Source organism: Camelus dromedarius, chromosome 12 (assembly GCF_036321535.1).
Source record: "Camelus dromedarius isolate mCamDro1 chromosome 12, mCamDro1.pat, whole genome shotgun sequence".
Lineage (NCBI taxonomy): Eukaryota > Metazoa > Chordata > Mammalia > Artiodactyla > Camelidae > Camelus > Camelus dromedarius.
This window is the reverse complement of record NC_087447.1, coordinates 17,123,722-17,151,130: the sequence shown is the minus strand read 5'-3', so window position 1 is coordinate 17,151,130 and position 27,409 is coordinate 17,123,722. Positions and strand designations below refer to the sequence as shown.

Here is a 27,409-nt window from a genome sequence, read left to right as displayed (position 1 = left end):
AGATTCCCAGGTAGTTAATTTCTTTGAGATCCAGAGACGGCTTCCTTATAGTTCAGTCTCCAAAGTGTCAAAGGAAGAGGAAATAGATTTAGGCCTAGGAGAGGGAGCTACAGGGCTGCAGGAACTGGGTTGAGGAAGACTCTTCTAGGAAAAGGGAAGGAAGAAATCTTGAACATCCTGGGAAGTTATGTGGCTTCTCAGTCCCAACTGATAAAGGAAGTTACAAGTAGAAGAGTCTTGCTGCTTCTCAGAGGGTTTAAAAATAAACAAAACTAAAGAACTTTACTCATTGGAAGTTAGTTTTAAATTGCCTTCTTTTGAAAGGTAAGTATCTCTGAGAGGGCGATGACGTATTCATTCACATCTTATTGGGATTAGTACATTCAGTTTATTACCTGTCTGCTTATTGGATCAGTCACCTTGCGGGAATGGCTATTTTAGTCAGTGAAAGACATGGGAAATCATTTTGAAATGGAGAGGAGAGGCTTAAAGAGGAAACTATAGTGGTACGTTGGTGATTAGTGGGATGCTGAGAGGGGAGGAAAAATAGGAGGGCAAAAATAAAGTAGTTGAGAGAATGCCAACCATAAACTTCATATGTTTGGAAATACCCTCCTCCTTTTTTTTTTTTTCCTTTAGCCCAGGTATAAAATGACTCAGGCTCAAGAAAGGACAGAGGCTATCATTTTTAAATACCCAGGTGAGGATTACGGGAGCGTGGTAGGATATTTTAGAGAGGGTGGGGTTTCTCTTTTATGCCAGGATATGATTTTCCTGTCTTCTGGGGTTGAGGATACTTCCAAAACTTTCCTTTTATAATTCAATCGAATTCTGTCCCTAGCCACCCAGAGTTAGTGTAGGCTCCACAAGTTCAAGGACTCAGTCCCCAATAAGACTGCCCTTACTTCAGACACCAGCTGCAAGTTTGAGGGTCCCCAGGCCACCTACACTTCTGACCAACTGGCTCCAAATTTGGGGGTTCCCGTGACCCCTTCAGGTTCAATAATTTGCTATAATTAAAATTACAGTTGTATTATGAAGGATACAAATCAAGACCAGCTAAGTGAAGAGACACATAGGGCAGGGTCTGAGAGGGTTCCAGACACAGAGCTTCTGTGCCCTCTCCTTGTGGAGTCAGGACTCCTCACCCTTTCCACACATCTGTGTGTTCACCAACCGGAAGCTCCACTGAGCTCAGTGTCCAGAGTTTTTATTGGGGTTTCATTATGTAGGTGTGATTAGTCAAATCATTGGCCAAGTGATTAACTCGATTTCCAGCTCCCCCCCGCTTTTCCAGAGTCTAGGCTGGCTCCAACTCTAGTCACACAGTTGGTCTTTCTGGTGACCAACTTCTGTTCTTTTTAGGCACATCTAAACATTTATTTAGTAAATGAGTAAAACACATCCATTGTTCTTCTTGTGAGATAGTCTGATAAATGTATTTTCTTTCTTTTTTTTTGACTTTTTATTGAGTTATAGTCATTTTACAGTGTTGTGTCAAATTGCAGTGTAGAGCACAATTTTTCAGTTATGCATGAACATACATATATTCATTGTCACGTTTTTTTTTTTTTGCTGTGAGCCACCACAAGATCTTGTATATATTTCCCGGTGCTATGCAGTATAACCTTGTTTATCTATGCTACATATGCCTGTCGACCAACCTCTGTTCTGACTCGTCTTATTAGCATAAACTCAGGTGTAATCCAAAGCCCTGCCATGAATAACAGAGACATTACCATCACCCTGGAGATTCCAAGGGTTTAGAGCCTCCACTCTAGGATTCTGGGACAAAGACCAGGCAAATTCTTTATTACATAGCACCTTTTCTTTCCTATTTGTTGACTGATTCATTCAGTCAGTCATGCGCTCGCTCATTCATTCAACAAGTAAGATTCCAGAGATAAAGCAGCAAGCAAAACTGATACTGTTTTTGCTTTCATGGAAGACAGCCACTGAACAAGTGATTGGGAGCATGTTGCATGTAATGAAAGGGTATGTTACTGAGGAGGCTAAGAGTGTCGGAGACAATCTTTCTGAAAAAGTAATAATTTAAGTTGAGACCTGAAGGCTAATTAACTCTGAGAGGAGAGATGTTTCCAGGTAGAAGAAGCAGTACGTACAATAGCCCTGAGGTGAACCGCGCCTGGCAAGTTGGAGGAACTGACAGGAGATCTGTAAACCTAGAGCACGGATTGCAAAGATGACAGCGGCTAGACTCTGGAGATTAAGCAGCACCAGATCACAAAAGGCTTAGAAAATCAGGCTGATACGTTTGGGCTTTTAATAAAGGACAATGTAGACGTTGTAGAGCTCTAAGTAGTAAGTTGAGATCACACTAGGATTTTAGAGAGATCATTCTGACTGTGAAGTGGAAGAGGCAAGAACTGATAGCAAGGAGACCAGTAAGGCTACTTCAGCAATCAAGCTAAGATGAGGATGGCTTCTCTAAGGATGATGGCAGTGAGAGTGAATACAAGTAAACTGACTAGAGAGATGTCTAGGAAATAGAAATAGGTCTAATTTCTGATGACGTCCTCATTAGAGGTCTTGTCTGACAGAAGGAATGAAGAAGAATAGTAGTTTGTTTTTAATTAGTACTGCCAAGATTCATTAAGTGTTTTTTATATGCCAGTCACTGTGCTAATGAATCTCATTTAATCCTCAACAGTCCTGTCAGATATTTAATATTGCTATGCCCATTTACAGATAAGAAACGGACTTACTTTGGTTAAATGCACTGTCCAGGATTATACAGTTACTAATTAGCAACTTCCAGTTGACTTGAGCAACTGGATTGCCTTAAGACAAGACACCCTGGACCAGGTGCACTTCTGTAGAGAAAAAGGATGATTTCATTTGGGGATATGTTGAATCTGAGAGAGCTATGAGAAATCCCAGTGCAGATCCAAGTAGACAGCCGGATCTGGCATAAATGCCCTCCTATATGTTGCGTGAAGCAGAAGCCTGGTGTAGCCGATCACAGCAAGCAGAATAGGTATATGGAATTTTTTTTTTTCTAGGAGACTCATCAGGAACATTATTAGACTAAATAGAGTGCCTTATAGTTCCATTAGATGTACTGAATGAGATTGGATTTCTAAAGTGGGAATAAGACCTACACTTCAAATGTATTTCCTTTTACTCGAAAACCACTAATGGTATTAATTAGAGTAAAACCTTTAACTTAAAGGTTTAACTTAGGTAATTTGTTGTGATTTTGGAAATGTAAGTAGAGCCGTAATTCATGAAATTGATATGTATTCCTCCCATTCGCTGAGAGTTAACCGCCAGCCTTCTGCCATCCTTCTTTCCTCATCCTCTTCCAAGTTTATGTATGGCAAACTTTACGTGGTTCTGTAATGAGCATCACATAGCAGTTTATAATTAAACAGTGGAAATGAGATGTTCTGTTGTGTTGCTTCTGTCTCGATCTTAATTTTCCAATTTCTGAGTGAAAGCACTGCACATTTAAAGCCTTGTAAACTCTCTTTTATTTAGAAATTGCTACTCACAAGTGTATGAAAACTGTAAAGTTTGCAAAATGTTTTACTTGGTGTTCCAAATATCATCTGTCAGAGTCTGAACATGTGCTAGCTACAGCAATATGTTAAATAAGGCAAAGAGGGAATTTTCTTTGCATCACTTTCCAAACTCTGTAGATTCTAAGATTAGATCTACTTGAATGAAGTAAAGAGGGTGGAGGAGCAATTAGGATAAATTCAATCAGTATAAACAGTTATTCTGGTTAACTGTTGCTTAGAGCTCCCTTTCAGAAGGATCTCTCCACTTTAACACTGGTCACATTTTTTATTAATAACAGAGCCTGTGGCTGTCCTGCCGTAGCCCCACCCAGCACCTACGTAGTGTTGGGTGCAAAACAGGGGTTCAGTGAATACTTGTTGAATAAATGACCACACAACAATAATGACGCTTTCTCCTCCATTTATTAACATACTAGTATATTCCAGGCATTGGGTTACAGACTTTATGCTTATTATCTCTTTTAATTCTTAAATTGTTATCCCTATTTTATATATAAAGGTGATGAGGAAACTGAGGCTTATTGGGGTGCAATCACTTGACTCTTGTTAGGATCTGGTAGCAGTAGGACCAGGACTGAAACTTGGGTCTGTTGGACTTTGAGATCCATACCCTTCTCGTACAGAAGCTTAAGACATGAGAAGTTTCTCCCACTTGTGGTATTACTTAGGTCTACATTTAAAAACTTTAGTATATTTTGAAATATTATTTTTATTAATGAACTCTAATAGCCTTTCCATCTCTCTAGTCTTTCTTTTGGGTGCTTGACCTGTATTAGTGTGTGCAACTATAGATATGACTGAAATAGAAACTTAAACATTTTCTACTTTAATATGATGAGGAAGGAATAGAGAATACTTTGCATTATTTGATACATATATGAAGCCCAACCTTTAGGCAGCATATTTTTAAACCACCTTGTCTTTTTAGGTCTGATAAATCTGGAAAAGGCAGCAGGTTGGAGGTGATCTGTGTGTGGTTACCCATATCTGTTATTGGTGTGTTTGTTAGTGGACTTTGATTCTCTAGTAATTTATTGTCATTTTTTCCTCCCTCGTGCCCAACCCAGATACAACAATCTAATTTCCTAATGACATCATTATCTCTATAGCAGCTGGTTTTGATAACGGATTCTAAGTCCAGTAAAGTCAGAAGCAGCAGCAAATGAATTTAGAAGAAACAAATCTTGTGTGTATTCTTGTCATTAAGTACGAAGTGTGGAAATGATTTTTAAACAGTAGTATGATGTAATGGAGAATATTTACATAACATTCAGAAATACTCTGTGGATTTTCTGAGTCTTTCAAATACAGTCCTTACTGGTATTGGTGTTCACGACAGTTCTGGGTGGCAGACGTGGAGAGCACTGCTGAGGACAAAGCACTGACACTTCTTCCCTGCAAAAATCCCGCAACATCTCTTTCCACTTACCTTTCCTTATTCTTGGTCTGGCTTCACCTCTGTTCTCCATCTGCCTCATCTCTTCTGTTGAGCTCTTCCCAGTCTTAGAACTCCATTGAGAGACTGATGGGAAAGGTTGTATATCTGTTCATGGCCCTGTCACGATTATTGGGGTAGTGGTTGGAATTCAGACATTACACGGACATCCTTCTTTTTCTGAAAGACATGGTGTGTTACATGAGTTAAAACGGTTTTTCAAGTTTTTCAAATAAAAAAATTTAAATCTGCCTCTGATGCCTCACTTGAAGAATTCAAGAAAACTCACGAATGAACAGATATTAAATGCCAGTTTAAAGTGCTACCATTTAAAAGGGATTTTCAACTATCTGAATAATGTTGGAACTACTTGTGGCATTGTTTGGTTTGGTGAATCCTGTAATGAATCCTGTAATGTATAAAGATGGAATTGCATGTACCCATTCTTAATGAGATTAAATTATAATGGAAATATTTCATCCTTCACTCCCACCCAAAGCCTGTTTTCTTCCTTTTCCAAGTCCCTGAAAGCTTTCTGCCTGCCGTTTGGTTATTGCTGCCACCTAATGTCTCAAAGTAAAACTGCAATGAGTCTGCCTTTTCCAAAAGACTCGCATGATTGTGCCGTTTATGAAAATAACTATTTGAGAGCAACAGTTGTTTTTCTGTCTACTCTTAAATAATAGCACTCTTAAGTGATTAGTTATTGTGGAGAGATGATGGGCAGCAGATATGCCGCTAGTGGAAGGTAGAGTGAATAAAGCAGGGAGGGATGTGAGAGTCCTCATCCCCAGTAAAGGACAACTTGCCAGTGTGACCTTGCCAAGTACTTCCCCGCATAAAATCAGGCTCCGTGCTCTGAAAGAGCTCTTCCAGCTTTAACGCTTTTTTTTTTCCCTGTGTGTATTTTTGGTTATAAAAGCATATAGCCTTTATACTGTGATACTCTTTATTTCTTTGGGCTTAAGTTCAGTATTGACCGTGTTCTCATTTAGGGTTGTGTTAAATAGATGATCACGTTTTCATTGTGTGAGTAGATAGCTTTGATAGCTTTCTTTTGCTCAGTTAGCAGAGACAGATCTGAAGACTTTCTGTTGTAAATACAGCCTTGCTTGCTTGCTTATTCATGGGCTTCCTTAGCTTGACTGTCCTTGTTAGCACCTGCTGCAAAGATTGCAAAGTCAACTGTGCTGCTTACAACATTTCCGGATTTTTTAAAAAAGACAAATCTGGATTTTAAAAGACTTACAATTACACTATTCAGTTTTCTTTAGCATTTTGAAATACAGCATTAATATCTCCATGGGCTAAAACGAGATCTGAAGAGAGAAAGTTTTCTAGATACCAGAGAGTGAAGGGAGATGGAGTTCACTGTATGTAACGGAATTTTCTTTAACTCTTGCAGAATATTACAATTTGGCAAAAACCTTCCCTTGAGGATTCTGTCATCTTAAACTGACTTTGTAAAGAATATATGGTTTATATGTAGCATTTTAACAGATATTTTGGTTGTTCCGTTTCTCTTATAACACTGTAAGTCACCCTTTATAACTCTATAGATGGTTAAAGCAAAGTCAAGTGAATGTAAACCCTCACCTTCAAATAGTTTTGGCTCAGTTAACAGATCTTTTATAGAATTCCTAGAACCTCTGGTGGGTGGAGACCTTTTGAATAAAATAAAAATGGATTTGAACCTGCTCTTATTGTTTTGTTTAGATACCATACCTATTCAGATTGGGACGAATCCTAATTAAATACAGTTTGCTTTGTCACTGTCCTTTGCTTACAGATTTTCAGACAGGTTTCAGTGATCTTGTTCAAGCCATCCTGACCGAATTGTGCAGGTAAAATCTTGAGACTCACAGCCTCAAGTGACTGGCTTACTGCTAAATTTAGAACCCTTATTGAATCCCTCTGAAAGACTAATTTTGTTAGTCTATTGAAAAAGTTACTATTACTACTGTCAGGTTTATCTGGCACAACTCCTGCTAAGCTTTAGCAGACTGATCAGAATTTCATTATCTTTTTGCTCCTGAAACCTTTCTTTTCAAATACTTTACAGTTTTATTAAACATTGCTATCAGATTTCTGTTTATTATCCAATTATTACTGACATTTTTTCCTGGACTGAATACTGAATGAAGGCATAGGGTGGCTTTAAAGTAGTGGTTAAGAGCCTAGCCTCTGAAGTCAGATTTCCCGAGTTTGAATCTCGGTCTTACTTTGCTCTGTGACCCTGGATAGGTTATTTAACCGCTGTGAACTGCAGTTTCCTAATATGTAAAAGGGAGATAATAATAGGAACTAGCTAAATAGGACTGTTGCAATGATTAAAGGTAGACAGACAGACAGACAGTTTATCCATTTCATTTTTAGTTAAGATAAATTCAAAGATACTTTATTTTTTGATTCTTGCAAATGTTCCTTATTCTGGGTTTATCTTTGTCTTCTAGAGCTAGGGGAAAAAACCATAGAATACCTGAGTATTAATCATGTGACTAATTACATATACATTTTTTCATGGCTTCTCAGTTGTCTCGTAACCCCAACCTTCGGTGAAGTGATTGAGGAGGGAAGATACAAGGAGGGCGAAGACATAGCCTCGACTTCCAGATCTAGTAGGGATGGATGGTCCATTGGAGATGTTAGGTCTGACCCACTCTCTTGGCCTCCACAGAGGAGCCTTCTCTCACATCCCAGATGAGGTCTGGGACAGGCTCCCAGGGCACTCTGTCCTTTGTGATGAAATAATTGTTCGATTCTTTTCATTTAGTGCCTTTCTCTTCCTACTGGATAGTTTGCTCCATGATGTCACAAACTGCCTTTTTCTTTCTGTTTTTTTCTAGTTTCTAGTCCAGGTCTTGAATGATTAAACAAACTCTTGTTTTAGACATGAAGACACTGAGTTGCGTATTGCACGTGACTCATCCCACGTCATGTATTTTCTGAAACAGTTACATAGAAGTCCAGTTTCTATCCTCCTGCCCTGCAGTGCTCTCCACTTCTTCTACTACACTATGAAAATTTAAGATCTAGAGAGGCGTTAAGGAGTATTTACAAGTAACTGTATTACAGAGGTGAAATACACACACACTCCAAGGGGCTATGGACATTCAGAGGCAAATAAAAAGTCATTTTGCCAGGGGTTGGGTAGTAGGTACAGAAATGCTTAATGAAGCAGGAGACATTTGAACTGTCCTTATGGGTAGGTTTTGGATAGAAAGGTCACTCTAGACATAAACAGCATTTTATGAAATTGTATGTATCATCTTAGTCTTAATATCTTTAATCCCACTGTTTCAATAAATCTATAAAATGTATATGTTAGCCAGCTAATGATCTTGTTTTATTTCAGTGAACAATGTGGGAATGTCGTATCAGTATCCCGAGTACTTTCTGGAAATTCCTGACTTGGACAATGTAAGTCGTTCTTTGTGGATTATGGTAACAAACAGAATGCATGCAGGTATTGGACAGGCGACATGGTATCATGTTCAGACTGTGAGCCCTAAAGTCTGGCTAACCAAGGCTCACACCTGGTTCTTGTACTCTCTATCTGAGGTTCCCCCGGGGTGATCCCAACCATACTTGGTCTCCATTCCCTCATCTATAAAATAGGCAGCTTTACAGGGATGTTAGAATGATTGAATGAGAAAATATTTATAACCTCATTTGTACAGTGCCAAGTTCAATAATAGCTTTAGTTTTATTATTATCATTTTGATTATATCAAAACAGCCCTGTTTAAGTATCAGGATTCTATACATCAACTTAAAAACCATTAAATGTGTTAATAGACAGCAGTATGGTTGATTCAGATAAACTAACTCTACCCAAATGAAAGCTATATTCTTGATGCATGTATAATTCTTTAATAAAAACTAGAAAAGCATTTCATTGAAGGAATATGTAAATTAAAAAAATTGTTGAAAATTTTAGATTCAATAATTTCTCCTTTGCATATTAGCAGAGAGGAAGTGGCATATTTATTTTAGGTTTAATGGGTCTTTTTGCTTGCAGATTTCACTTGCACTTATACCTTGGGTTTGGCATATCAGCATGAATTGCTGCATTTGGTAGAAAAGTATTATAACATAGAGTAAAATAAAATCTGCCTCTTTACCCCAACTCCTGTCATTTTCCAAGGTCTCTGCTGTATCTGGGGAAACTTTCAATACATCTCTGGATTACCTACATATATGTATATCTAATATGGTTATGTCCACGATCAAATCTGTATACAATTATCCATTTTTTTTGCAGACCATCAAGAAACTGATAAATATTAATGTTCTTTCTGTTTGCAAGGTAAGCAGCTTTTTATAAATATGTCATCTTTTTTTGGCTCTATTTAAAAACACTGGGATAATCATTTGTTCACTTTAGTCAGCTCTTATGTTGATGTAAATATTATTCCAGATGAAGGCAATTATTTCCTTATGTCTTCAGGAAATAGAAAGAACTGACTTCCAAACAGGTGTCTGTATATTTTGCTTTTTAACAGCTGAACGTTTATTAAATGCCTCCTATATGCAAATATGGTAGTGGGCCCTGGGACTGTATAGACTAACTTAGGCTAAAGATTGATTTTTACGAAGTTTTTATCTACATGCAATTCATCACTGGTAAATTGTTTCCATTCCACATCCCCTGTGGTACATGCAAGTTGGTGAGCTAAATGTTGTGGGAAAGCATTATATGGGAGGTATGGAACCATGGAGTGATGAGAGTGATTTGTGTTAGCCACACATAAAAACTACTCTCGTTTCTAGCTGCCAGGCATACATTATAGCCATGTCACTTGTGTATGTTGACAAAAGACACCACAGCTAACATATGGTAAAAGGAATAATAGCCAGCAAGCCAGCATCTAAGCACCGTTTTCCCTTATATTTCAACAGTAACTACAAGGAGATACCATACCTTAATGATACATACCAGATCGGCAGGAAGTATTGCCTGAGGCAGAATGTCCATGTGTAATATCTGAACATACTTATGGGAAAGCCAAATCCTTTTCAATAACTCTTATATACTAATTGGAGAAAACCAAAAAACATTTAACTCAAAACTATTAGAATTGGCCAGATAAATATAAATAAGTATGTAATTACTAATTTTCTCTTTATGACATAGTTTTGATCTTTTTCTCTACTGTGAATATTTAAAGAAAAGTTCTCCTTTGTTTTCATGTCCTAAGAAATCATAACCGTAACATTGTTGATTTCAAGTTTAAGGACCTTAAAATCTTATGTCTTGCCCAACTTTTCATATATGGCTGTGCCTCTCCTTGCGTAAAACATACGTTGCTTTTAAATCGTGTGATTAATTTAGTCTTTACATGATTTTAGTAATAGAGTTGATTCAGATAAACCAGCTCTACCAAAAAGAAATCTGTATCACTGATGCTACATAAAGGCATCTCAAATGAATTACATTGTAATAAGACAAATAATTTTATAAAGTGATTTATCACTGTATCTTTTTTGTTGTTGTGATTGACCACGGTTTTTTCTCAAGTAAGATTCAGTTTAAGTGAGGCAAATTACAAACAGGTGGATCTGCGAGTAGATTTAGAGCAAGACCCACATGCACAAAATTGATGCTTTTAAAACATGGTTAACATGAATGTATCTGTATAGCTTTAAAACTATTTCCCTTGGCATACTGATGTAAATGTAATCATTCTTCAATAAGCTGTATGAAGTTTCAAGGTAATTAAATAACTATCTATTACTAGTTATATGACTTTAAGTAAATTACTTACCCTCTGTGCTTCAGTTTTTCACCTAACAAATTAAGAATGATGATTCTCTTTACCTCACAGAATTGTTTTGGGAATTAAACAGGGTAATAAGTGTAAACCTCTTAGAATAGCGCTGAGATCATAGTAAAGGCTCTAAAAAATGTTACTATTGGTTTGTTAAAATTGCTATGACTATCTTTCAGCAAGCAAAGTTTTTTTATCATAAATAATATCACTTCCAGCCTATAATTTGTGGTTTTGCCTTTTGAAATGACTGATGTGTACTATTGTTTTGATAATCTTTTCTAATATATTTGCCCAAATGCTTAAAAATAATGAGGGTTAAAAAATGAGTGTTCCATTATGTGCATGTGTTTCATTGTATATTGTAATGAGTTAATGATGAAAAATATGTTCAAGTGTTTAAATTGTATTTTATAGAATTGTTAATACTAGCTCCAGACTAGTCTCCTGATAATTTTAATTCCTCTGTCAGATAAACTGTGTCAAGTTTTTACTCTAGACACACGAGTATTTTTCTCCTGTGACCTCCTTCTTGTCAGTACTTACATGTTTGTATGCCCTTAGAGTATAAAACCCTGGCCTCCTCTGTCTCTCAAAACATATATTTTGGACTGGCAGTCTACAGAATAGTGATGATAAAAGAAAGGCCAAGGTCCTGCCCTTGATCTGTGAGAGCCAGTCAGCTCACTGTGCTCCAGTCACCCACTGCCTCCTTCAGGCAGCTTCCAAGTGCAGATCAGTGTGTCCTGGTGGTGGCCACCTCATCGCCCTGCTTAAAGACGAGTCGTACGGTGGCGGGAAATGTGAACGAAGCAGCACCAATCCAAAGGTGCAGAGCACCTTTCTGTACCTTCTTTAAAATAATGAGGAAATAATAACAAGGCACCCAGTCCTAGTATCTTGACGAATTATAAACTCCTTCCCCCACCTCTTCATTCTTTCTCTCCCACTTTCTTTTTTCCCTTTGACATAGGTACTTTCTCCCATGAAATGAGTTAATGGAGACTAAGGCCAACTTATTAAACACCACATCCCATCATTTTACGAGCCATATTGATGGGAAGTATCAGCAGAAGAGCCGGATATATGCTTAAAATTTTTGTAGGTAAACCTCTTTTTGCGAGCCAAATTCTACTGACAAATCACTGAGGAAGTTTGCCATTTAAAACACTTCTTCTTTAGGCCAAATCGTCATCCTTTAATTTATCTTTTCGGGTAAATATGCATCTTCCTGGCCCTTTGTGATATGCGCTTTTAGTGGGAAAACAATTCAAAACTCTTAGTTTATTCATATGGAATTAATAACATCTGGTGGACAGACAGCCAGTTATTCTTTGCTGTATCGTAGGCAGGATCTGTGTGGGTATCATTTCTGTAGCACAGTTGACAAGAGACCGTTCAGGTATGGAAATGATTCCATTTGAACAGCAGGAGGTGCATGGTGTGCAGTGGGCTAGCCCGAGGGCCAGAAAAGTAAGTTAGGACATGATTGTGCAGGTACTTGAGTGCTGTGCTCAAGAGGGCAGAGAGCCTTAAAGTAGAAATAAGATGTGATCTGGTGTACATTTCAGAAAGACAGTTCCAGTGGCTGAGTGGCATGGCAATGTGTGTCTTATGGTATATGTGTTTAACTTGTTTATCCTGAGAAGAGAGCATTCCCCTTGATGGAGTTCTGTGTCTGATGCTCCCAGGTTTAGTGCTCTTTTGTGCTGCTGTGATTTGCCCTATGTTGTATTTTGATGAATTGTTCCTGTTGTCCTTTAGTTGACTGTGTTATGTTGCCAGGGCCAGGGCTACATTGTCAGTTGCAGTGGTTGCTTGGAGCCCTGGGGTAACTTAAAAGAAGATGAGAATTGGTCTGGCTCTAGAATCTTACAAGGCTTTATGGTGGCTGGACATCAGGGGAACCAGGGCATGGTTGTCTGCAGCCTGGTGCACAATAAATGTGTTGGAAAGGGCTTATGTGAGAAAGAGAACAGCCTCTTCTCACCATCAGTATTGGTCCAAGTTTTATCTCCTCCCTAGACCACATGAGAGGGGATGACTGGCTGAGAAGTGTGCCAGGAAGGATTGGAGAAATCAGCTTGCCCTTGTGACCTTGGATCTGTTCCCCTAATTTGGAGATACTTGCTGGACAGAGCCCAGCATCCGGTTGTAAGTCCAATGCTGCACCATGAGCACTGAATGACCTGGCTTGGCATTCCCTTAGGTCCGGGTTAGTGCCTGGTCCATGTGTTCCTGTCCCATATCAATAGATTAAATGATGATAAAAATCATGTAAGTCGCCCATTCCAAAGGAGGAATAATAACAGTGAAATTATCCTGATTGAGGCAACTACAGGTCATCACCAGATGAAGTGGTGGTGAGTGGTCCCCACAAAGTAAGGGGAAGAAATCTTAATGAGAATAGCTGGGACTCCGGACCCCTGAGGTTTAATCGGAGGGTCCAGTTTGGCTCTCTAGGCCTTCATGTTTCCAGTTCCATCTGATTATTTCACTTTTCATCTTATCCAGTAATTTAGGATTAGCCCTTTCTTCTCTCTCAGTGGCTTGCTTACCTGGGCTTTCCCTTTACCAGGTTAGTGGAGATAATCCAAAAGATGTTTAGAAGCCTTGTTGCCTCCTTTACAGTTTTGCTCTCAAAACCTTCAGGGTTAAATTTAGTCTTGTTCTTATTTCCTGCAGAGCAGTGAAGTGCCAAGGTGAGAACAAGAGTGGTGTGGAAATTCTATAGAGGTGGCCAGGATGACAGGAAGACCAGCCTCAACCTGGAAGAAAGGCCCTACTAGCCAGGGCTTTTTTCTTTGCAATTTCAGTTGTTCTGTGACTAAAATCTAAGGAAAGGCTTATTTCTCCTCAAGAACAATGATCTTTAGACCAGAAATGGTGGAGTTTAGAAATAATTAAACCTCCAGGTACTGAACCATACTCTTCTAAAATAGTTCTGGTTTTATGCCTGGAACGGTTTCCATCTCTAAATACTGAGAGAGTTTGCAAATGAAATCGTTAGTTACTATTAGGGAAATCATGGAAAATGGGGAACGTGCCACCATTCCAGAGGCAGGTAAATACAGGTCCAGTCTCAAACAAACAGCAATCCAAAGACAAGTTCTGAGACAGATCTCCTTTGCGTTGCTTGTTACTGGTTTGAGATCACTTGTTTTAACATCTGCCAGACTCAGAGTTGCCTTCCTTCTCTAGGCCTGACTGTTCTTTGATTCCTTTAATGACAATTTTAGACCCTCAAGACACTGTAGACTCTTAGCTCCTTTTCAAATGAACATGGCCTAAACAATGTTACCTGCCCTGCCCACAGCTAACCTGAGGGTAGGAAAACCATCCCTTCTGATGGTGCTGGCCCTGAAGCTGCTGCTTGGCTTGGTGAACACAGTGGATGATACGGAGTGGCCCTGTCTGCCCCCAGATCCCTTAGGAAATTTCGGGGCTAGCATTCTGACAAATAGAGGGGATGTCCCAACTTTCTTTCTTACCTTTCTTAGAGCAGAGAAGGAGGTGGATGGGGGTGTGACCCAAGGTAAAATTTATTAACAGTTTCCACTTACAGCAAAGTACCACTGAGTTTTCTTTGTTTTGTTTTATTTGGGGATGAGGAGTAGGAGTCTTAAGCAGGAGATCAGAATGTAGTTCTTTCTTCGTCAGATAACCAGCCAAAGTGGGAACTTGAGACTGTGTCTTATTAGGTAGAGAAAGGAAGCATGACATATCACACACACACACACACACACACACACACACACACACACACACACACACACACACACACACACACACACACACACACACACACACACACACACACACACACACCCAGCTAATCAAGACCAGTTCTACCTCCTACATATTTTTAAATTGACTCAATTCTTTTTATCCCCAGTGATTCCTTCCAGATTCCAAGCCCCTGAATTTCTCAGTGGGAGACACTAGAATAGCCTAACCAGCCTTTTCCATCCAGCATGTCTTCCTCCTCAGACTTGGTACTCCAGCCAACGTGTTATTTTACATCAGGTCTTATCACAGCCCTGTCACATCCTTCAGGGACTTCTCCTTTCCTTCAAGTCCAGAATCTTGAATGTGACCCCTAGGGAAGGAAGTGTGACTTGGCCCCTGCCCACCTCTCCCCTTCTTTATTTTTTTTAATTGAAGTATAGTAGTCAGTTTGCAATGTTGTGTCAGTTTCTGGTGTGCTCACCTCTCCCTTTGACCTTAGGGGGTCTCTCCCTCTGCTGTTGTGCTCAGTCTCTCGAACCTAGTGTTCCCTTAGGCTGTTCCCTCCCCCATGGAAGGCTCCCTCGGGTCCCACTTTACTAATTCTGCTCACCCTTCAGTTGTCAACTAAAGCGTTCTGTGCTTGGGGATGGAGAAGGGGGTGCTTCGAGACTAGATTACGTCTCAGCCACATGCTGTGTGTCTTCGTCCCCCTTAGCCCCATTTTTAATTCGTTCAGTGTCTCTCTACAGGCTGTAAGCCCCGTGAGGGCTGGTCCCACATCCTTTTCATTCTTTGCCATGTCCTAGCCCCAGTCCTCCCATATGGCAGGTAGGCAATAAATACTTTTTGCATAAAATAAATAAAGGGATTAAAAAACTGAAAATCCCAGTCCTTCGGGAATAAGGATCACACGTCCCATGTGTGGCCCCAGAAGGCTGGCCTTAGATCAGTTGTTGATATTTACACTGAAGTAAATGGTGAAAACTTTCTAAACTTTGGATCTGCCAGACATGGAGTGGGCAGAAAGTAAGAAGCTTTCTGACTCTAGGTCAGAGGTTGCAAACCAAGAGTCTGTGGGCTGAATGTGCCCTGCCAACATATTTTGGTTGGCTCCAGCAGTGTTTTCAAAATTGAGACATATCACACCCAAATCTCTAGCTTCTCTTGGGAAAAATCTGAAAATAGGGTAACACGGACCTGAACTGCTGCTTGGCAACAAGTGATTAGAGCTGAGTAACAGCTGATCGTGCTAGGTAGGTAGGCTGCATTCTCCTGATTACCGCAGTCCCCACTAGTCCCTACTGCCTGACTTACTGCATTCATTTATGCTACTTCGCTGGCCCTTGGAGGCATTTGAGTTTCCGTTCTCCTGTTCAGTAACTCCAAACATTCAATCTACTGAAGCTAAATAACTGCTTGGTGGAGCTGAAGGATTAGAATGGCATCAATTAAATCAATCTCTTCCATCCCTATGATTATCTGAAATCAAATCACTTGGGATATGAGGCCCTTTGCCTGCTTTAGAAAAGCTAATTTTTTCCCCTTGTAATACCCCACTGTATTCATTGTATGTCATTCAGCCAGAAGTATGTGATGCTATGCCCTGACCATGCAGTAGATAATAAATGTTTGGGTGGGTGGCCAGATGGACAGAAAGCACAGGAGAAGCATTTGTTTTCCTTTTTTTTACCTGGATTTGTCTCTGGCATGTGACATAGTACCAGTAGGGGGAGCCCTCTATTAATTTGGAAATCCATGAGAAGAATCTGTTCAGCAGTCTAATCATATTTAATTTAGGGATTATGCTAAGAATTTATCCCCTCGCTCTGCCCCAAGAATTCAAGTTAACCTTAGGAAATTAATAAATTGCAGTTAGGAGAATATGGCCTTCACCACTGATCTCCACTCAAGGCTTTTCTAGATGGAGACATTTCAAGTTAATATTTAGAGTCTTTTAATCCATTTGAAAGCAGCTATCATTAAAGTCTTAAAAATTTCCAAATTTGGGGGCACATTTAGCCCTTGAGGCCTCATAGTAATGGGCTGCTTCAGGCACAACTACAAAATGATAGGTTGGCCAACCTACATGACAACCACTCTTTCCATAGTTTTCATCTTTAAAAAATGAGGGAGTAGTTGTAGATTGGTGCTAAGGTTCTTTATAGCTCAAAGTAAAACTAGCTTGCAGGAGAAATGCCTTATAAATGGATGGAAATGTAAAAATCTCTTTGAGAACTTGAGGGATTATTTTCTCCTCCCCAAATCTGTCACTTTTGGAGAAATCAGAATATTTTGGGAAAATGTTAAGTAATGGAAGCTCTTAGCATATTATGGAGTGCTAAACTTAGAAAAACAATATATGGTGGTATATGCATTCTTTTCATCTTCATTTTTGTTTGGAGTTTATAAATTATGGCTTTAGAGTCATTATTATTAATTGGCAACCACTTCTCAGTTCTGGAAAGTTCTTTTTCTTTTGTTAAAAAATTTTTAACAGATATCACACCAGATTTTTTTTACAAAAGGAAAAGCTTTGTTTTTTATGGTGAGGTTGCATTTCAGGTTAAGTATTATGGTAGCGGGGAGGCAAGGAGGACTCATAACTTCCATAAAGACCTAAATGTTAATAGAGAGGAAAACTAAATCATACTCAGAGGTCTCAAACCACTGTAAAAACTTTATCTATTTAAGCTTTTCACACCTTGTGCAGTGACTATTCTGTTAGCCATATAGTTGAGATTCTAAAAATTTCTAATTAAGTTTTATTCTCAGTACCACAGAGCTCAAATTATACAGTTTGTCAAAGGAAATGTGTGCTGTGTCATTCTAGTATGACTTCCAGTGGCGTTACCACCTAATTTCTCCAAAACAGGCATTGTGTAACATCGCTGATACTTTATGTAATTCTTTTTGCTATTATACTATGATTTTTTAAATTATTGTTAATGATTCCAATTGAAAATTTGCTTAAGGCGTTTGCATCTATTTCCTTTTAATTTGTGTGGGTGCATTTTTCAGTCGCTTGAATTCAGATCCTGTTTACTCCAAGCTGGTTTCTCTGGGGTAGAAGGCAGAGCAGATGTGGACAAAGTGGCTATTCGTGGTGTCCTAATTATTTGAAGGAATAACCTGGATTCTTGGGGCTTTGCCAATTCTAGGGCAAGTTGTTACACTGTACTTCTTACTTATATATATTGGTGATACAGGTGTCAATATTTGTTTTCTTATTTTACTAAAGTATCTTGAAATTTATTCTTTTCATTGAGGTTTTTGGTTATTTTTTTAAGCATTATGCAGTAGTGTTCTCTTTAGTCTGTTTGTTCTCTTCAATGAATGACCAAACGCCAGAGGTTACATGATACAAAAATAATTTGCTCATAAAAAGGAATTACTTGCTTGTAAAACAATTTGCATAATTTGTATAATTTGCTTATGTTATCAGTTCTCATAGCAAACTCAGAAGTGGAAAACTTAGACTGGCTTTAGAGTGTAAAATAAGTTTCCTTCTGCAAACTCTTGATAACTGATGCCAGAGAAGTGAAAAGAAAAACATGATTCACGTTAATTTCTTTTAGAAATAACATTAGTTGTGGGGGCTTTTCTAATTACAAAAGCAATGAAGCAGTTGCCAAAAATATGAGAAATATTTCAGAGTACTAAGATAGTTACATTTTAATATTACATTTTCAAGGACATTTTTAGGCTAGCCAATGCACTTTTGAGTTAGATAATACCAGTTTTGGTTTTGTATGAATTAAACCAGCCTTTTATTTATTTCCCAGCCCGAATATACATAGTTGTGGCAGTAAATACCAGTAAATATTCCACTCTTGAAATAGAATATTTGGTGTCTCCAAGAGGAATTCGAAATTGAGCTATTGTTGGTGAAGACACAGTTACCTTTGTATATGTGTGTGCTCTGTGGCCAGCTTGCATGCAAAGTGATGTAGTATCTAGGTGTGATGTAACGTATACTGACCTTTTCCCCTTTGGTTGTAGGCTTCTAGGGCTTCTTTTTGATAAGGATTGATGAAACTGTCACTAAAAAATAATTATCTCTATAAATAGGAAACATTTCCTTTTTCTGCAAGGATTTGAAGAGGTACTATTACATGACTTTTATCTACTTTTTAGGAAAGAAGTAAATTTAAATTGTTTGCTGTATACTTTTGGAAATAACCTCAACATAGGAGAAAACAAGTATAGAAATCATGTTTACTACTATTTTTTTAATATTCTTAACCACTGAACTTAGAAGTTATGGTAAGCTTATTTTAGCAATAGCTTAAAAGGAACAAAAATTTTCCTGGTAGAGCAATTATCACCTGCAGATGGCCTAAAATTAGCATATTGAGTTCACTCTAGAAACAGCTTGTGAGCTGTGAAATGGAGTTCAGACAGATAGTGAGATTTCACAGAGACACTTGGTATATGGTATAAATAACCAGATATCAAGATACCAATCGATGCATGTCAAGTAAAATGAGACTGCTAATAGCTTAGTTAAAATAGCCTATGTAAAACTTGATGTCAAGGAGAATCTCATTTGATGTGAACACAGTGAAGCCTTTCTACTTATACATAGAATATTAAGAATTATCTGTATATACATACCCAAACAAAGAAGGCTTGAAATTGAATTTATGATGACCTGTATTTAGATTAGAAGGAAAGATAACTTTTAAGTATAGATGAAGGCAGTAATCAATTTTATAAAGCCTGTAGATTTCAGGTTAACTTCTCTCAGGCTTTCCACTGTTGTTATATTTGACAAATCCAAGAAGGTATTCTATTCTATGGCAAGGAGAAATAATTTGGAGTCAGAATTTGAAAGGAGAAGCCAATGAACAATGCAGAAGAATTTAACTTTTTCATAAGTGGATTTCTGTCTTTGCTGATGAATCATTTGGTCATTGAGCATTCCAACAAGGATTTCTGGCCTTTAATAGCCAGGCATTGAAAACACTGCTTCTTCCTTTGTGTTAAGTAATTAAAACTAATTGAGTTTTAATTCACATATAAAAAGAATGTATTTTAGTGCTTGCTTCAGCAGCACATACTAGAACTGGAACGACGCAGAGATAAGTAGCATGACCCTGTGCAAGGTTGACATGCAAATCTGTGAAGCACTGCGTATTTTTTATGTTAACCAAACTTACTGCAGTCATCTTTTCACAGTATATACATCTACCAAACCACTATGTTATCTACCGTAAACTAATAAAAAGTTACATGTCAATTATATCTCAATAAAACTGGGAGAAAAAATGATGTATTTTGGACATGTTCCTACACTGGAGACCAGCAGGACCAATTAAATGCTTAGCATGTTGTTGATAGAGTTTTATAAGTAAGAGTATGTCTTACGGGGTTTTATTTTGTCTCTGATCATTTTCTGGATAATTTTTACCATTCAGAAAAGAGACATTTAATATATGACATATACAGTGTAAGGGAGAAAAAAGCTCCCAATATGTGCATTTGTATTTCCTTAATATCCTAGCATAAAGTGATATTTCATATTGAACTGTATTTAAATGTGTAAATTTATATCTTGGGGAAAAAAACCTGAATTGAGCTTTAAAATTTGCATGACCACTTACTAAATATTCATATTGGTACTGAGATCCCTGGTCAGAATAAAGGAAAATATCAGCAGATCTTGTAAACTTCCCTGGTAGTTCTCCAGATTGATCACTGCCTGCAAATCCCATACCTTCTCCTCTTCTTTAGTTCCCTGTAGAAAAACTAAACAGTCAGTGGCTACCCTGTGAACTCCACTTAGCTACTTTGCAGTTAACAAGTCTCATTTCAAATGAGACTTCCTTATGTGCATGTGCAGGCGCACCCCCCACCCCCACACCAGTCCTAGCCCTGGGTGAGAACATTTCTTCATCAGTCTTCTCATTCCTCATCCTGTTTCTGGTGGTCCTCAGGACTTCGGGGACCTGCATAATTGCTTCTCGTCACTAAATGCTTGGGGACCACTTTATAATACGTTAGCTAAATCATTTTGGTCCCCTGATGAAATGTACTAAATAAAAAATATTTTCAGATACTGCTAAGAATGCATATAATCTATCCTTACAAATAAAATACACCACAACTGTTACTCTGCCTGATGTACATCTGTTTGTACTGGCATGAGAAGCTGTCCATGTGCAAATTGTCTAACAGATATAATAGGATGCCCATATTTTTACTACTTTGTATACTTGACGCATTCAACAAAAAGTTTTTTAAAATGCATGAATTCTATGGCATATATTGTAATTTCTTTCAGCTGTTTGCATTTCTGTGGTTCTTGTGATTAGAATTTTTTTCTGCCTAGTGAACTCTTATTTACTCTTTCAGGACTTAACTGAAATGTAATCTGTGAACTCTACCTGATTCCCCAAACATAACTAGTTCCTCTCCTAAGCATTGGTGCCCTCTGTCTCTACCTCTGTTGTACCACTTACAACATTGTCTTGTAATCATGTATTTATATAAAGATCTGTTCTCCTGCTAGATTGTGAGCTCCCATCACCCAGCTCTGGTTCAAGTACATAGCATGCCCTCTGCTGAATGAAAGCATGCCTCTTTATTACTTCGTGTTGCTCCAGGCCATGAGTTGATATGCACGGAGCATTTTAAGAGCTCTTTTATTTTCTGTGTTTGTTAAAGTAACATCAAATGTATTTTGTGATTCCAGTTCTTTATTTTTTATCCATATGATTATTGAGGTTTTCTTTTAAAAAAACAGCTTTATTATGGAGTAATTTGCATACCTAAAATTCAGCCATTTTAAGTGTACAATTGAATGGTTTTAGTAAATTTACAGAACTGTGCAATAATCACTACGATTTAATTTTAGAACAACTTTTTTTACCCTAAAAAGCTCCCAACTGAGGTACTTGAAAATATGGCTGGAATGGTCCAGAAACTTATGTATGGTGAGTTGAACTGGATGACCTCAAAATGTGTCACTGTCTTTTACAGTGTCTATACTCTGTAGGGTACAACATGCTTAAGGGAGGCCTGGATACTTAGTGATGCTCCATCCTGAAGGAATAGTGCATGTTGGCAATAGGGGACACTAATTTCCTCCCTCCCGGGGGCTTACTCTGTGATGCATCTGTGCTGGTCCACTGTATACATTACCTTCCTGGAGGTTCAGACTAGAGTAAGCTGCAGTGTAGATGACTTCTTCATTTAACGCACAGGGACCCAGCAGAAGAAGATATGAAATGAACTTGAGGTCACACTGCTAGTAAGTAGAAGGGCTGGGGTGAGCACTTTGGCCTGAGTACAAACCACGTCTCCTTAAACGTTCAGTAGCTACATGTTGAGCAATTACTATACTCCTATAAAAAGATGAATCTTAGAAAACATTGTTAACAAATTTGAAGAGTTATTGTTTAATCTGAGAAGAGAAGGGGTGACTGAGTTGAAAGGATAAACTTTGAAACCAGCTTTTTCTTTGGGTAGAGACCATACGGTTTGGGTAGAGACCGAGCAGGCACACTCTGACTTGAGTCAAGCAGACCTAGGCAAGCAGAGAAATAGAATCGTGTTTTAACAAACTGAAATATTGAAGGTGTCGGGGGCTGTCTGCTAATTTCTGATCGAGTTTGCTTTGGTGATTGTTTCTCTTTTAAGTCTTCAAATGTTCACCTTGGTTGGTCTTCAGCAACCCAAATGGTCAGTTATGTCACTTAGAATATTGGTTTGGCTGCTGTAATAAGAGATTTAGTAATGGCTTGCACAAAAGAGAAGTTTCTTTCTCCATCAGAGTCAAAGCTAGGTAGGTAATCAAGGTTTGGCATCACAGCTCCACAATCATTAGGAATCCTGCCTCTTTTTCCCTCATTGCGCTGCCACCATTAGCGTGTGGCTTTCACCTTGGGGTCTAAGGTGGCTGTTTTATATCCTTCCATCACATCTACTTTCTGGCCATCAAGAGGAGGACTAGGCAAAGAGAAGGACGTGTATTTTTTTCTCCTTTAAGGCATGACTAAGAAGTTGCATGTATTACTTGTGTTCACATCTTATTAGGCAGTGCACAGTCATCGGGCCATTTGCACTGTGACACAGAAGGCAGAAGGTAGTTTTTATGGAGGGCAGTGAGGATGGGAAGGAGAACATATAGCCAACTGAAAATTCAATTGTTAAGGAAAGAATGAATGTTGGGGGACAGTTGGCATTCTCTGCCCCATCATTCTATGAAGATAAGTTTAACATGGAAAGCATGGACTTACACATAAGAAGGAGGGAGACGTGGAATGCTGCAGGCCAAACTCTTTCTTAGGGTCTCTCCTTTTTCATCTGGGCCAGAAGATTTGGCCAAATCTAGATACTTCTGTTGACATGGTTCCCCTGGGCGTTGAAGACACCACTTTGTCTGTTTTGAAGTTGGCAGTGTGTTACTCTATCTTTTATGACGCAGTGTCAGTTTGGATTTGTGTTTCTCCTGGAAAAGTGTATGCAGTGGCTCCAAAGTTGGTATCTGGGTTGTGACTCCCATTGAGCAGATTCCACATTGCTAAAGTCTGGATGCATTTTCTTTCTTCAAAAGATTTCTAGGAAAAAATTCTCTCCTCATCAGAATGCTACTTTAAGACACTATTGTTCAAGATAGAAAGCTTAAAATGCCTATACTTGGCATGCATGCACACTTTTCTGTAACAAAATAACATTTGTTTCTTAGAAAACTGATGATATGTAGTCCAGAGTTCATGTTCCAACCTCAACACTTAACTCTGACGTAGCTTTGACTAAGCCAGTGGAAGTCTTGACTTTTCGTAGTTAATAGTATCTTAAAACAGAGTTTAGAAGTAGTTTCTGTCATCATACTATATATATTTAGTCAACAGTTAGGAAATCCTTTAAAAATGCATGTGTCATTTTTTTCATTGTTGGTTACTTGAGATCACAGATAATAGCTTTCTTTAAGGATGAATTTTACTCGCAACTAGTTTGAGCAAGAAGAGAAATAAATGTGAAGATACATTAATATTTGAACATGTCACTTTATGGCATCCTTCTAAAGGCTTTAAAAAATTTTTTTTATTGAAGTATAGTTGATTTACAATGTTAGTTTCAGGTGTACAGCAAAGTAATTCAGTTATACATATACATACATACATATTTTTTCTTTTCAGATTCTTTTCCATTATATGTTATTATAAGAATTGAATATAGTTTCCTGTGCTATATAGTAGGTCCTTGTTGTTTATCTGTTTTATATATAGTAATGTGTGTCTAAAGGCTTTTTTGATGAGAAAAGATTATTTGAGCTCTTGAGATTAGAAAGCTTAAGTACGTTTGGTAGGCAGGATATTTCTCGTGATAACGTATGTTTATTTCTGAGACTACATTTTCCAAAATGTAGATGTCACCATAAATCCTTAATTATTTGAAGATCTCTATGCCGGTATTACATTTCAGGCAAGACTAATTTTAGCCAAGTTCACTGAAAGTATTTGCAGTGTTACCTCCAGTAATTTCATCTGATTCCTTATTATGCGATCTTGACACAGCCAAATGATACACAGTATACAAAATAAACTGCTCTCTGTAGAAGTGGTGAGCGGTTTCGTGATTCCTCCTTGTTTGTGTGGGTGAGTTCTCTCCACTCCCTCTGTTGCCTGCATCCTCAGTCATCAGTCATCACGGATGTTTTGTTTTTCTCTTTTGCAGATGACACGGTTGGTACTGCCCGGCATGGTAGAAAGGTGAGTCATAAGCTCACACACAGACACTAGAGTGACAGAGCTCATGATTATTTATAGGGAGAATCCTTTCTTTGAAAAATTCATTAAAGTGACTAATGAACCTGTCCTCCATGTCTTAGCGACAGGGTGATGTGCCAGGCAAGTCACACGGTGGAGCATGAGTCATCCGGTGGTGGAGGCCTTTTCCACTCGATTCCCTTTTTATTTCCCTCTCCAGGGTTGTGGTGGTTCCTTTAGATCAGGATTAAAAAGGCTGCCTGAGTCACCATCACTAACTCAATTGCCTGCTATTCTGAGGGGGTGGATAGAGTTCCTGGGATATTCCCGGGAATGCCTTCTTAAAGCCGTAGGCTCTCAAAGCCCAAATCAGTGGAGCTTCATGAAGCAAGACCCCGCCCTCTGGTTTTGTTTTCTTACTGGGAGAATGGATGTGTAAGGAACTTAGGTGTGTTATTGAGTGATTATAAGATGTCAACCCCCCTCCCTTGGAGGGAAAGGCTGTGTCGCCTAGCCCCATCTGTGTTCCAGTTTGAATTGGGTTCCACTAGGATACATTCGGTATCTTCATTTTTATTGAGAACTGTGTTAAGTTCTTATACTTGAAACAGCATGAAGTGTAAACTGGTAATTAAGCTCTGTTTCTCCCTTGGAGAAGCCTGGGTGACGACTAGATCTTCAAAGAAAACCTGTTGTAAAGAGTTGGGCTGGCTTGCTCAGCCATTTGCTAAATTTAGGGCTTCACAGTCATCCTTCCTCTGCAAAATAGCTTTGAGTTTAGAAGAGATCCAAAGGAATCACAGCTTTGCAAAGGGAAGACACAAGGACCCTACTTCTGTGAAGAGACTTCTGTGACCAGCTTCGGGCAGGGAATACAGCTCATGTTTATTGAGTACATGTTGTGTGCCAAGTGTTAGAATGGGAACTTGATATGTGCTCTCTCATTTAACTTTGATAGCCCTCCACCATTGTACAAATGAGGAAACTGAGGTTAGGAATTCGTTTTAGGGGGCAGCTGCTGCTCAGCAAGGCTCTTTGTTTGTAATTGCATTTTATATGTGGTTTTGTATATTTTAATCGCTTTGTTTCAGTAAAATTTCCCTTTAAAACCTTCTAACTACATATTGATGGTTGACAGGGGACTTGTGCTTCTAATGGTCAGATATGGAAGTGACAGTGGTCAAACCAGACCTGAAGCCTAGAAGATTACAGAGAATTAGTGCAGACAGAGCAGAACTTGAGAAGGATGAAATTTGGGCCATCAACTTAGTTCTACTTTTGGTAACTGCAAGTGATACAGTATGAACTCAGGATAGTAAGTTCCATCCATTAAAAAAGAAATACTTACATTCCACAGAGGTACTGTATAAGGAATTTTTAAGCTGGTGAAAACCATATCAAAAGAGATACTGGGTTTGAAATCATTTTGCAGACCATGAAATACTAGATTTGAAGAGTCACAGAACTTCAAATTAGTTGAAACCAACCCCCCTCATTTGACATAAGAAGTGAGACCCAAAGAAACTGAGTGTCATGAAGGTACATAATTAGTTAGTAAATGATACAAACACAAGGTCCTCACACCTGTGTCTATAGACCTAGCAGCCTTGATCACAGTTGTAGCTGGAGCATTAGGTGTAGACAGAGGGAAGGATCCACCCGTTCAACAGGCAATCATTGAATAAAGTTTATCATACAGAAGGTGAACTGGATCCTTTCCTTCAAGAAATCAAATTGATTTTACACCGAGGTTGAGAAATGATGTGGTAGAAAGCCCATATAGGCTAGAGATTGAAACTGATATCATCAGGTGATTGTGGCACCTGCTAAGAACTAGTAAGAAATGTAAGTGGATTTTATGAATCGGTACTTTTGGATAGGAGAAGGAACAGCTACGTCTGCTTGAATTAAAGGAGTTACTACACTAGTTGTATTAGTCAGCATAGGCTAGCTACTATAACAGACCACCCCAGAATCTCAGTGGCTTAACACTGTAAAGGTTGAAGTAAGAGGGTATAGCTTAGTGATAGAGTACATGCTTAGGATGCATGAGGTCCTGGGTTCAATCCCCAGTACCTCCGCTAAAAATTAAAATAAAAGATTAATTAAAAAATACATAAAGAAACAATTACCTCCCTGCTCCAAAAACAAATATACAGAAACCACTATACAGGTTGATTTTTTCCTTCACATCACAGTCCAGTGTGGATAAGTGGTCGGGGCTCTGCTCCACCCAGTCATCCAGGGATCTCATGCTCCTTCCATCTAGGGGTGGGGGTGTAGGGGGCACTCCTCCCTCAGCCTTGTAGTTCTCCACAGAATCATCTGCATCCAGCTGGCAGATAAGGGAAGAGAAAGTAAGGATGATTTTACTGGAGGTTTCATGGGCCAGGCCTGAAAACGGTGCACCTCACTTCTGCCCACTCTCCATTGTTCAGAACTCAGTCACAGACTACAGCTAATTGCAAGGGAGGCCAGAAATGTTAGCTGTGGGCCCAAGAAGAAAGAAATACTCCAAGTTCACGGATCACCTGAAAGCATTCTTACGTACACCTTATAAGTGATTTTATTAAAGCCTGTCCTTTACACTGCCCCAAGTGGCACATTTCCTATGGTGGCTCACCATAGGTTTCGTACCTCCATTGAGGAGCAGCAGAGCTCTTTAGAAAGATCCTTTGTTGTTGTTGTTTTTCCCCTTTCACTGATTCTACCTCTGATGTATGCGTTTTTCCAAACGTCCTAGAACTATAGCCTGCGGCCAACTGACTATCACTAAACAAGTCTCTGTAATCAAACTAAGGTATTATTACCTTGGAAGTAGAAAGTGCATAATTACATTATAGAGGAAACTTGCTCTTTCCTCTTCCCTGGAATTATAAACATTGTGTACAGCTGGAGCCAGGAGGTGGTTGCCATAACAACCATGGAGAAGCTAAAAATAGCCTCTTTCGTACTGTATTGCTTAAGGTGGAATTATGACATGTTTTGGTGTTTTAGGGCAGGCATTTCTCTTTCATGTGGGAAACGTTTGCAAACTTTCTTCAACAAAGCAATATTTGTATAATGTATTTGGATTGCTGGTTCTAATTATATACCTGACCCCCACGTTCCAGGGTTCTTTCCTGACATAGAACTCTGTTTTGATGTTTCTCAGTCTTCTTGAGAATCTGTTAGAGAAATATCTGTACCAATTTCAGTGCTATGTTTAACCCTCCAA

At 38.7% G+C, this 27,409-nt stretch overlaps 1 protein-coding gene, 1 long non-coding RNA gene and 2 other non-coding genes across 4 annotated transcripts in view; all 4 read left to right on the top strand.

The window, feature by feature from the left end:
- Window positions 1-27,409, top strand: part of HSD17B12 (hydroxysteroid 17-beta dehydrogenase 12) — a 135,518-nt gene that overhangs the window by 88,121 nt on the left and 19,988 nt on the right. The window contains exons 5-7 of the mRNA XM_011000605.3: window positions 8,336-8,400; window positions 9,244-9,288; window positions 24,161-24,195. Of these exons, the coding sequence (XP_010998907.2) occupies window positions 8,336-8,400; window positions 9,244-9,288; window positions 24,161-24,195 (145 nt within the window). The remainder of the gene's footprint in view (window positions 1-8,335; window positions 8,401-9,243; window positions 9,289-24,160; window positions 24,196-27,409) is intronic.
- Window positions 11,022-23,268, top strand: LOC135322653 (uncharacterized). Its single transcript, XR_010383350.1, has 3 exons — window positions 11,022-11,851; window positions 18,548-18,581; window positions 21,360-23,268. It is a non-coding gene; the product is annotated as an uncharacterized LOC135322653 (long non-coding RNA).
- LOC116155542 (U6 spliceosomal RNA) lies at window positions 19,519-19,620 on the top strand. The gene has a single exon (XR_004139426.1). It is a non-coding gene; the product is annotated as a U6 spliceosomal RNA (small nuclear RNA).
- TRNAP-AGG (transfer RNA proline (anticodon AGG)) lies at window positions 26,202-26,273 on the top strand. The gene has a single exon. It is a non-coding gene; the product is annotated as a tRNA-Pro (tRNA).